General features: G+C 40.9%; 2 protein-coding genes across 3 annotated transcripts in view; both read left to right on the forward strand.

Annotated features, from left to right (window-relative positions):
• Positions 1-385: 385 nt before the first annotated feature.
• On the forward strand, positions 386-7661 carry stn1 (STN1 subunit of CST complex). Its single transcript, XM_008278998.1, has 9 exons — positions 386-609; positions 1306-1401; positions 1636-1713; positions 2894-3070; positions 3386-3497; positions 4934-5084; positions 5384-5506; positions 6510-6582; positions 7267-7661. Exons 1-9 carry the CDS (start codon positions 477-479, stop codon positions 7422-7424), a joined length of 1101 nt encoding a protein of 366 aa, XP_008277220.1. The 5' UTR covers positions 386-476; the 3' UTR covers positions 7425-7661.
• A 1982-nt stretch (positions 7662-9643) lies between these two features.
• sh3pxd2aa (SH3 and PX domains 2Aa) overlaps positions 9644-12649 on the forward strand; it is a 140306-nt gene continuing 137300 nt past the window's right edge. For both annotated transcript variants that reach the window (XM_008278999.1, XM_008279001.1), the window contains exon 1: positions 9644-10291. In XM_008278999.1, the coding sequence (XP_008277221.1) occupies positions 10196-10291 (96 nt within the window). In that variant the 5' untranslated portion in view covers positions 9644-10195. The remainder of the gene's footprint in view (positions 10292-12649) is intronic.

Here is a 12649-nt window from a genome sequence, read left to right on the forward strand (position 1 = left end):
TAAACTACCCGCCACGGAATAGTCACATCGAGAAAAACCACGAGTGTGCGGGGTATTGTTTTTTAAATTAAGGTTTTAGTGTTCAAATCGGCCGCCGTCGCTCCAATAAACACAAAAGTCGGCGCGCTTTGTGTCCATTGAGACTACATGTCCCACAAGCCTTTGCGAAACAAGGACGCGCTGGACGGACGGGAAAAATGTTAATATATTTTAGAATTTTTAATCTGAAAAATATCCATTCTATTTTGCTAGTGAAGCCTTTTCAATAGATTTTAAATCAGAATGAAAAATAAATTTGTTAAATAAGCGAATCAGATAGCTTGCTGTTTGTTCAGCCTGCTGCCAATTCATTAACAGAAGAAGAAAAAACCGACGAAGAAGAAGAAGTTGTTTACTTTCTTGCTAGTGGCTGAGCATCCAGAGGAAGTAAGACGCGGAAAGAAGCTGAATAATTAAGAGTTTGCTTTCATGATGAGATGCAGGCAGCACCGATGGATGCAGCGGAGGAGCCCCCGTCCATCCTGTGGGGTCTGGACCCGATCTTCTCCGCCTTCGCTCGGCTGTACGTCCGAGACATCCTGCAGATGACGGAGTCCGTGCAGGTGCCAGGTAGCAACACCTCGAAAAGTTGTGTCACATGGGTTTTTTATTTTCGGTCTTGAGTTGTACAATTTCACGAGTGACGTTACATGTGGTAATATTCGTCTAAATGCTAACTGAAGTGTCTAATACGATTTGCTTACAATTAATGTACAAGCTACAGTTTAACTTTGTTGTCAGAGCTAACTTGGCTAACACACTTTTAGCCCTAGCTATGCTAATGGTCCCATTTGGTTAAATTTAGTTTCCAATGATTGAAATGTAGAGGACTAAAATAAAACCTGCGACAAGATGAAGACGCATCATTCAGTTGCTTCACAGTCTACCGGGTTTATGGACTTTCTACAGCTGCAGAGCCAGGAGCAGATGTTAGTTTGTTTGCTGCAAGAGTCTTCATGCACTCACAGCATCTGAAGAACTCACTTATTTTTGATGGCAATATCTCCACAATAGAAATAAACACCTGAGATATGACAAGAAGTGAAGCTCTGGAGTCCTGTCGGTAGGGTGAGGGTTAAAGATATGTAATGGGCATATTAAACACTCACTCAACTTGATATTTAAATGATCAAGACAGAAAATAACAGCTTAACACACTGTGAGTCATAAGTTCTTCCATGTTTTTTATTGATAATGTAATTACAAACGCCTCATCTATTGTGCGTCAGTAGCATTGATAGCTAATTATGTACACATTTCTCAAAGGTATTTACTTCTACAACAAGCATCCGATCTACAAAGTCGATGTACTTGGAACGGTGGTTTACAAGAAAGAAAGAGATGACTTCTTCTGTTATGGAGGTACTGCTGCTGTTTCACTATATTAATTGTTTTCTGCTCACATTTTTAATATACTAATCTTCACTATTATCATTTTTCACTTCCCCCGTTACTGTAGTAAAACATTATAGTTATATTACGGTCACACGCTCTATTATCAGTTTTTGTTTGTATCACTCATCTCCTGTACAAGGATCTCAAATTAACTTGACTTCCAAATCTTCTTGATTTTGAGTGAATTTCTTGCCTCCACAGTGGATGATGGAACTGGTGTGATAAACTGTTTGTGCTGGAAAAGTGACCTCCTGAAAGAGAATGAGGGTCCCAGTAAATGTGAGTTTACTAGTGTCAGTGTTTGCAGGCTGTTTGTTAAACTCTTCATGCAATCTTAAGTCTTGCATTATGTTTGTTAAATTAGTGCAATATGTTCTTCAGCTATAACAGAGCTGCAACAAATGATTACTTGTATTGCAGATTGATCTTTTGGTCATTTCCTGCATTATTCAGTTGGTTGTTTGGTCAGTGACATGTCAGAAAATGGTGAAAAATGGTGAAAAATGGTGAAATCAGGGTTTCTGAAAGCCAAAGACAACTTCCCCAAATATCTCATTTTGTCTAAAACCCAAACAATCTTCAGTTGAAATGTAGAAATGAATTCAAGACATTAACTTAAACTTGCTCTGTTTCATTACCATAAATATTTGATGTAGATGTTTGTGTATTTTTACACTACACTACACATCCTTTGCATGCATCATTTTATTTAGTTTTATTTTATTTATTTATTTTTTTGGTCTATAACTAGTTGTTCAGACTAGATCTTGACCAAGTCCTGAGAAAATATCTGGGTATCTTGCTTGTTATGTTCACCATGCTATTGCCAGAATAACGGCAAACTATCTGTTAATCTGTTAATTTGATTTTTAATGTCATCATTCAATTGTTTAATCTGTAAAAGGCCAGAAAAAAGTGAAAAGTGTCAATCAGTGCCTCCCAGAGCCCATGATCACGTTCTTAAAATGTGTTATTTTGTCCACAATCCCAAAGATATTACATTGATATGTCATTGATAAAAGAAACCTAAAAATATTCACATTAAACAATTTAAAATCTTTAAACAAATACTCATTGTTAAATCAGTTATCAGAATAGTTGATGATTAATTTGATATTTGACAACTAATTGTACGACTGATTAATTGATGCACCTCCAGTTGCCAGCTTTGGCATTTTGTACTGAGCAGGTAGTGTAGATGGGTTCTTTTAAAAGCGTTTCCACTCACAGCAAACTAAAGATATGAGCTAAAACAGCATCAAAATCTCTGCAGAGTTAAAGAGAATTGCAAAGTTAGAGGATAATTCTCAGATTTTTCATCTGATCCATTGTGTATATAAAAGAGTGATTAGTGTTGCTTTAAAGTCTTTCTTCTTGCATGAAGTTGCATCTGAAACTCATTTGCATGTATTGTTATGCAATCATCTAACATCCCTGGTTGTTGTTGTGATATTGCCAGCAGAGGGAAAGCCCAGCGACGGGGCTCAGGGAGCCTTCAACCTCGTCGCTGAGCTGAAGAAGCTGAAGGAAGCCCAGCAGAAGCGCTGCCGTCTGGAGATCGGAGAGCTGCTCCGAGTCCGAGGGCCGGTGAAGACGTCGAGGCAGCAGCAGAGAGAAATCATGGCTTCCACCTTCTGTGAGTGGAGACGGCCGACCTCTGCAGACCACAGAGGCAGTCTGACTTTGAAATCCAGCACATTCACATCCGCACCGACCACCTACGGTTTTATAAATATTGGAAAAAGCCGACAAACCTGCGACACGGTTCGGTGGTGGTTGTTAACAAGACAAACCACAAATGCTCAAACAAGAAGCCGCACTCGCTCACAGAGTCTCCGAGTGGCTCACAAGGACACTTTCTCTTTGTCAGCACATGCTTTTTTATGAGACGGCTCGTTTCTCTGTCCTCTGCCGGGTCATTCATCATCGGCGTGTCCGTGTGTGTTCCCAGATAAAGTGGACGACCCGGTGATGGCGGAGCAGATAGCCTGGATGATGGAGGTTCCTCAGCTCTACAGACAGTGTTACGACAAACCGCTGCAGCTGCGGGCCGACATGTCGGGGTACGAACATCCATCTCCTCACACAGGTCACAGCACCGGAGCTAATGAAAGTTAAACCTGCCTCTGAAATCATATTTAGATGCCATGTTTCTGTGTAACTGTCAAGTGAATTTGAACCAAAAAAAGTTTGGTTCAGGCTTGTTTCCATCGTCCTGGTTCAGAGTGAATGAATTCATGTCGGCGACGTTACACATGGCTGCAGTAAACAGCAGAAGAAGAAGCAAAATCAGTTGAAAAAAGAAGAAATACAGAAATGTTAATCTATATATAAGAAAAAAACAGAATGAAGTCTTCAGAATTTTCTTTTATTTAGTCGGTTGTAATTACTCTGTCATGTCAGCTGGTATCGGACATGTTTTACGCCGTCTAGAGACGAAGACAATGAAAGAAACAGCTGATCAGTCGTATGAATTAAATGTTTCTTACATCAGAACTTCATTCCATCTGCGATCTATGAAGGGCGTTAACTCTTTTACGAAAATGTCAAAAACAACCTCAAATGACTGGAAAGTTTTTGTTTTTTTAAAATTTTGCCTTTTTTTTTGCCAACCTTTTCCTATTGCGATACTTCATTATGCGCATAAAAATACACGATAGAACTAAAGCAAAGTTCTGAAAAGTTTCCTTTCTGTCGGACAAAATGAGTCGCGTATACACAAATCAAAGGATGGTGACAGCACAAGAAATGCTGGCAGAGTTCATTGTCAAGGACACAAAGTAACGTGAAACCAGAGTCCAGTCAGTCTTCTTCTGACAGAACTTTGCAGTTTTTTGTTCTTTATTCAATGAATTCAGCGTCTGTGATGAAGCTGCTTAGTTAATGAAGCTTGACGTTCTAAAGTTGTTTTCACTTTCGGTGTTTTAACTACAACTGATCCAGTTTTCACAAAGTGTTTTAGTGCTTTACCCTCATAGAAGCCTTCAGTCCAGTCATGATGTGAGGAAGCAGCTCGTTGCTCAGAATAACAATCTGACGCCATGTTTCCCCTCAATGACATCGCTGCTCATTGAGCCGTGTTCTGCTGGAAGCTGGAGTTCCAGTCGTGTTTCTAACCGGTGAACAACATCTGCAGGTTGATTCAGTTAAACAAACCTCTGATGAGTCAATCAAATCCAGAGAGTCGTCTGAGTTAACAAAACCGCTGCCACTAATCCGGTCAGTTTGACTCATCTAGAGACAGAGCAAGATCTGAAATGTTTCTTCTTCAGTGTCTGAACTCTGTTATTATTTCCAGGTTTATATAAACATATTTTCCATCTGCTGTCAGACTCTTGGACTGAAAAGAGTTTCCTGCTGTGACTGTAGCATCTTCCTCCTAAAACGCTGCAAAAACGAGTTCAGTCGACCCGCTTTGGTGTTTTGATCAGCCGTTGAACACTGAAATGTTTTCCTATGAATTGTACCTGAGGCCTCGTTTTTTTCCTGTGTCTTTCAGTGACTCGGCCCTCAGTTCCCTCAGCAAGGCGACAAACATCATCAAGGATTTCTTGAAGCAGCAGTCGGTGACCAGGTTCAGAACGTATGATGTCCAGGACCTCCTGCAGCCTCTGATCTCCAGCCAGCCTCAAACGGCATCAGCAGACCAGGTACGGCCGAATCCGAATGTGGGAACGCTTTCTGTTTGAAGATCTGCGGTGAGGGGATGAAACGAGAATCAAACGTCAGACTTTATTTGAAGCTGAGGTGAGAATAATAAATGAAGTAAATAGCATAAAACCAGGATTTCATTTCTTGCAACAAAGCGACTTTTACTTTTTAACGCCGTTGCAGCTGTTTTAAAATTCTGTTCGCCATTAAAGATGCCGGTAAGCGAAGTGTGTTTAGATTTAAAATGCAAAGCTTCACCTGAGTGTTGTCGTCTTGTGTTCCCTGTGTTGCCGCTCAGGAGCCTGTTGCGGGTCCGTCTGGATGTCAGCAGCTCCGGCAGCTTGTGAAGGAAACTCTGCAAGTTCTCCAGGACGAAGGCGTCGTTTACCGCAAAGTCAAGTCCCAGGATGACGTCTACCTCGTAAGGAACAGCAGAGAAATATGTTTATTCAATTACTTGTCATTAATAGATTAATCGAGTTGAGGATATATCAACCCTCTGAAACCCACCAGTGGATTTACAAGTTTTTTGTTTTTGAAATGCCAAATTTACAACATTCATCAGAGCCAGAAACATTAAAAACGGAGAATGTTTTGTTAGGAAAATTAACCAAACTTAAGCTTAAAACTGTGATCGATCATGCAAATCAGTGTATTCTACATGTCTTATTTAAGAATTTGCCAAAACAAACCATTTGCACCAGATTCTGTAACAAAAAATAAAACAATCAAATAAAAATTGTAGGAAGCGATTAGTGACTCAGCTGCACCCAACAGTCATGTGGCCAAAATCCTGAGACTTTCCAGCTGAACTGCAGGCAGTGTTTACACCGAGAGACGGATCGAGCTGTTTAAAAATGAGAATAGGATGTAGAGACACCATTTTTCCCACAGTGCCGGTATCATCCGTAGGCACGTAGAGGTTTTATCAATTTTTGTGAAATTAATAACCAAAGAAATTCCACTTTTGCTTTTTCTTGTATTCATGATAATATAACTGTGTTCTACTCTGAGTTCTGTCTCCTTCTTCTGTCTGGTTCTGTTTCCGTAGAGCTGCAGGACTTTTTACTACAGTTAAAAATGAGCCCACAGTGAGTAAAAATACGACAAAAAACACCCGGAAACTGCCTGGAGTTCAGAGAGTGAGCCAATAAGATAAGACGAGAGACATGCAATTAAAAATCCTTCTAGTGGCGTCGCTGTAGTGCTTCATAGAACCACCAGGTGGAGCCTATTACTGTTTTCTGAAATGGAGTTACAGGTGTGTTTGCCAGTTTTTAGCACTACGGCAGGCCGGGAGCTGAGTGTGTTTCGTGGCGAACATCAAGTGTCGACATATCGAGCAATCGCCCACCGTTACCTATTTATTTCAACTATTAATCGATTATTGATCGTGACTGAATGTGGCTTGTGTTCCTCACCAGGTGACTGCACAGGACAAAGATCTGCTGTTGGCCGTCAAAGACATCATCAGGGAGGACTCGAAAAGAGAGAAATGTACGTAGACGTAATCTTTTCCTCCTAATGAAGCATAAATAAATGTAGTTAAAAACTGAGGAAGTCTTTTTCTACGTCAGAGAGCAAACCGTCTGTGATAATAACCTTTTGCGTCGTTTTTGAAGTGGTCTGAGAGGAAACTAGACTCCTGCACCTCATTTTATCAAGTTTAACTCGACGGTTTTGCACGTATACATGTAAACTTTAGTTTGCATTTCATACCGTGCTTCATTATACAACGACGTACAGCTTGGTAGAATAAAAAGACCAACATTAAATGGTATTTTGCTGGGTTTTTTTAAAGAATTTATTTGCTTAGACTCTGCAACTAACTGGGGACACAGTCGGTTAATTAATCGAAAACAAACAGTTGATAGTTGAAGCCGTAGTTTCAGATCATGCTTGGATCTGTTGGGACAGAAAGGAGATATTTTCAGAGTTGAGGACTTCTTTATTGCATTTTCCAGCCTGCCTCAGCTTTAATGTTGACTTCTTGCATTTTAATTAATTTAAAATAATCAAAAGTCAAGCTCTTCAGCAGCTTGAATTAGCACAACAACCACACCTGCTGGATGCTGTGTGCTTCATTTTCACTTTTCTTACGCAGTCTGGAAAGCAGAATATTCTCTTACGATGTTTGTAGAGTGTTGATGGTAGAATTTATAACCCGTGTTCCTCCTACAGTTGCAGAGAAGGGCTGCCACGTCCTGCACATCCTGTCTGGTGTCCGGCAGCGTTACAGCCTCAACGTGAGCAGAGCAGCTCTGGAGCTCGTCCTCAAGTCGCTGGAGTGCGACAGCGAAATCATCAGCACCGCAGAGAACCATTACACTGCTTTCTGACACGACCACGGCGTCGCTCTGTGCTGTGGCTGCTCCACAGCTCTCAGTATGTTTACTTAAATCCTGTCCTCTGCACCTCTTAGCTCTGGACTGGCTCCACTGTCTTAAATTCCTCCTGTATGTAAATGTGCTGAGGTTAAATATGATTGTTTAGAGAGGAGCTTTCAGGGCCACTGTACAGTCCACTGTTGTAAATATATGCTAAATTTTAAAATAAATAACAACAAACAGAGCGGAGACGCAGCCCGTGCATGGCTGGATTCGCCTGCCAGGGGCCCTGGGGCAGGAATACTGAGTCTCCTGGGTCCCCATTAAGCCTCATTTCTCCAAGTCCGTCTGCAGTGTGTGCACATTTTCTTAAAGTTCTCCAACAGAAACAAGGTGCCAAAAAGCAGCAAATACAGAACATTTCCAGAACGTCCACCTCAACACACCGACCATCAGTTACTTCCTGACAGAAAAACTGCACATTTATGAGATAAACATGAAAGAAAACCTGCTAATGATGCTCAGAGTTCGTATTATTATCGCTACATTATTAAATAAGCAGCACACTTCATCACTAACCTGCACTCTCGTCATATCTTCATGTTTGAATGAGACATACTCAAGTAATGACGCAGCATCTTGCACATTTTATGTATATATGCTGCACGTTTATCTCATACTGTACATGTGTAACATACACCAGTTTGATGTGGGGTAATCTATTAAGTATCTGTGCAAACCTCAGTCAGCAGCACAGACGCCATCTGTCAGGATTAAAGGGGTGTTCCAGCAGTAAAAGTCTGGATTTTCCCCCCGGATGTGTGAAAAGTTTCCCCTGGATGTTTATAGCTGATGTGCTGCACGTGTCTCTGCAGTGGTGAACCATGAGCTGCTCTTTGTTACTGTTTATGGTGATAATTTAGCTAAAGATGACATTTATAAAAGCAAGAAAACATACAAAAAAAAGTTTCTATTTGGAGGTAAATAGTTAAGAATAAAGCGGTAGCGTGAACTTCATAGACAGCCTGATAAAGTCCAGATCATGTGGTTTAGTTGAGAGGATGTCAGATGTTTTTTCCATGTTCTTCACTTATATACACAAATATAAAGATAAATTCATCATTAGTGGATATTAAGCTGATGATAATAAAGAATAGAACAAGCGATACGAGCTTGTTTTTGAGCTCCAGCATAGATATATAATTAATGTCTCACATGTGTTTTATTTAAACAGATGTATGTTTCTGTATATTAAGAGAGACAGAACGAGAGATAGCATATATTTATATTTATTGTATTATTACCTATGATGCAGCAACAGTTTACTTGAGTCAAACATCAGTTCTCTAGAATAGGATAGAAATACTTTATTAATGCCCGAGAGGTAATGTGGTTATTACAGCACCAAGAGTAAAGTTGCCACCATAAATACAGGTAAATAAGCAAAAATAACCAATAATCAGAATCAGAATCTCTTTATTGTCATTGTGCAAGAAAGTACAATGAAATTTGAGTTCACAGAAATAAAAATAGCAGAAATGAGAAAATATGTAATGCAAAATGTACAATAAGTGTAATATGAACTCTAGAATATGTATCTTGTATATATAAATATATCTTTATTATATATGTAGACATAGAGGGAGTGATGGTGTGTTTATTTATTACATTTATCATGAAAATATCCATTAAACATAATAACTACAGGTATACATAAAACGTTGCTGTGGCTAAAGTAGCTACATTATCAGTTGCTTCCTTCGGCTCTCAGGTGTAGTTCTGATGACGTCATCAGGCCCAGACATCACACCTGTGTTTCTACCTGTCAGGACCTCACTCAGCTGTCAAACTGCTCACGTGCCCCTTCAAGTACATCATTAACCTCAAATGCCCCTTTCCCCTGTGTTTTGTCTGAGTTAATTGGGGTAACACACACACACCAGTGAGGCTCCAGTCCGACCAGTTAACACCCTCCAGTTCAACCACTGCCGGCTTTCAGGCTCTCTGTGTTCCCGGAGACGTGAAGTCGTGGCTGGATGTTGCGTTAAAGGATCTACTTTGTGCGCTAAATGAAGCGGAGGTGAGTCGGCGGCTGCGTGCGTCGCTGCGTGCGCAGGGGGGCACTGTTTGGTCGTTAATTGGCTCTTTGAAGTCGGCCAGGCCGCCGCTGATTGGTCGCCGGTGGAACATCTGTATCCATACTTGCGGCGGCTCGTGTCTCCGGCCAGAAAGCTGCTGCTGCTGCCCGGGACGGAGCGACTTCCAGCGGCGCCGAGCGGCTCCAGCGTGCGCACAGCTGCGGCCAGATGTTCGAGGCGGGGAGGAAAAGTTCCGGAGCGCCGCAGGAAGCAGAACCAGTGATCCCCGAGCTCCGCGGCTCCGTGTCACGCCGGTGGTGGATGAAGCCACAGCGGTTTTTTTCCAAGTCGCCCTGAGGACGTGCGTGAAGCCCATCCCACTGCTGCCGAGGATCTGCGCCGCAGCTCGGCTCCGCTCCGTGGACCCGCCGGCTCCCTCCAGCTCCTCCATGCCTCCTTCTGCAGACACAAAGAGGCGCTTTTTGCATTTCTAAGGCGACCGCCTCCCTGCAGCCCGCAGCCGGCTCTCCGCGCTCGCTCCTCGGCGTCCTCCCTCACGTGGACTATCGATAAGTTTCCGATCACATTGATGATTGGTGGTTGCGTCAGCGCCGCCGGATCAGCCGCGGTCTCCTGGCGGATCGTCGGACGCCTCATGTGGTGATCTGCAGGCGGGTTTCCCGGAGCCGCCTGCCCGCCGCCTGCATGCAGAGCCTTTGCAGGGTCAAGATGCAGTTTCGGACTGTGCTGGACGTGAAAGTCGTGGACGTGGAGAAGAGGCGCAACCCGTCGAAGCACTACGTGAGTCACCTGCGCCGTGTCACCTTTTTCCCACCTTGTCCCGCTCGGTGGCCTGTTCACGGGCTCAGCGTGGCTCCTGAACGCACCATGTAGTCCCTGCAGCCTGGATGCTGCTGAGGCTAAGCGACAGCTCTGATCAGAAACACACCTGCGGGTTCCTCTTAGTTTCTGTCAGGTGCAGGTGAGCCGCCGTCATCACGAGCTGCTCACCTGCTTTGGTGCAGATCTGCAGCTCGAGCTCCTCTGATCGGGCTCAGATCGGAACCACTTTGTTCTGCCGGCACACACAGAGTTAAATTTTCCTTCTGCTGCACTGTTTGCAAATCATATGAGAAGACAAAAAAAAAAAAAATCTGTTTTCTCCACAATAATCCAGTTTCCTGACAGTAAATACAAGAAGCTGGTGAAAAGTTGATCAAAGTAACGAGTAACTAAAGCTTCAGAGTACATTCTGTGGTGTGTAGAGTCCAACATTTATCCAACAAAACATGCACAGAGTCCATCATGTGTTATTTATTCTAATAATTTAACTTGGCAACAGTAAATAGAAGTAAAACAGAAAGCAGTGGTGGAATGTAACGGAGTACATTTACTCAAGTATTGTGCTGTTTGATGTACTGTATTTCCACCTCATTCTACTTTCTCCACTCTATTTTGCAGTCAAATGCATTTATTTTGCTCATCTAATAAATGATGTTATTGTAGATTAAACTGTCAGCACCATATAAAGTAATTAAAATTAAAATCGTTTAGTATATAAATATACAGTTTAATGTGAGATTTTTACTCATGAATTGTATAAAAAGTCCAAAAAATATTTCTATTTTTTAATAAAGAAACTCACCAACAGTCAATACAAGTAAAGCAGGAACCAGCGGTGTCGTGTAACTGAGTACATTTACTCGAATACTGTCTTTACTCTGTTACTTTGTACTTCTACTGCAAATTTTTGCTTTTTACCGCCAGATTTGTTTTTTGCAAAACCTATAAATATTCCACAAAATAAAGTGTCCCCCCCCCACGCTTTAAACCTCCCATTAGCAGAATATAACTGAGTACTTTTCAATTCAATTACTTTTACTCGAGTACTGTGCTGCAAGCCAATTTTGATGCATTTGAAGTATTTCCATGTTGTGTTGCTTCCTACGTCTACTCTGCTACGTTTATTTTAACCTTTAGACTTATTTATACTCAACTAATAAACTTAATTAATGATTATTAGCATTTAAACTCACCAGGACAGTAACTAAATTTACAATTAAAAGTATGAACTTAAATTCATGCATTCTACAAATATGTACTTGATATCTATATATTTTTCTACAAATTAAACACAGAGTTCATAAAGTTGATGATATTTGCAATAATTAAACGTCCCAGTAATAAATACAAGTAAAGCAGAAACCAGTGGTGGAAAGTGGAAAGAAGACATTAACGCGCAGTAGAATTCAAAGGTAGTAAAATACATAAAAATTTTACAGCGTAAGTCAAAATAATTCACATTTTAGTGAATGTTTTTACACCGTGGTGGTATTTTTACTTACTTTGGAGTCTAAATACTTTTACTTTTTAGACGTGCAGCCTTTCCTTTTACACTGTTTTAATTATTTTTATTTGTCTAAAAGAACGTTACAGTATTTACATTTAAATACAGAACTTCACCTTATAATGGAGTTTATTTTTTAATTTTTTTTTTACAGTGTTGGTTGTATTTAGACGCAGCTGTGGTTAAAACGATCAAATGATTTCTACTCATCAGGTGACTCATGCAGCAGCACATCTGTGTTTTGTCGTGAGGAAGCAAAACGTCCACATTCAGCCTTAAAGCTCTTCTTTATAGCAGAATATGTATTAAATATATTAATAGGAATTCATTAATTAGAGTTTGTCATAAATATGTTACAGAGTCAGACAGCAGCCAAACAACCCACAGTTATTCTTTACATTCCTTTTTCTGCTTTTCTTATAAAATACTAAAACGAAAAATCTCTCACGAACATCCATTGAGCAGCTGATCCTGAGCTTTCTGTCACATCACATCGTCTTCATCAGTTGTCCTTTAATGCAAAATGTTCGTTTTTAGCATTTTACAGACTTATTTCTACCATAAGTTAGCTCAAAGCTATTTTTTGTAGCACCTCTCTTCCTCGCTGTCCTGAAAATCAACGTTGCCGACCAATAAAAATCTCACAACGAGGTCCATTTAGTAGCTGATCTGGAGCTTTTGATCAAAAGTGTGATCTTCATTGGTGGATAAAGTTGTCTTTTATTTCTAAATGTATATTTTTTTTGCATTTCAAGGACTTCCTTTTCATGTTGTCTTAAAAAAAGAAACGGTATTGTTAGTGACTGGTTTCC

Source organism: Stegastes partitus, unplaced genomic scaffold (assembly GCF_000690725.1).
Source record: "Stegastes partitus isolate 25-593 unplaced genomic scaffold, Stegastes_partitus-1.0.2 Scaffold141, whole genome shotgun sequence".
In the NCBI taxonomy this organism is placed as follows: domain Eukaryota; kingdom Metazoa; phylum Chordata; class Actinopteri; family Pomacentridae; genus Stegastes; species Stegastes partitus.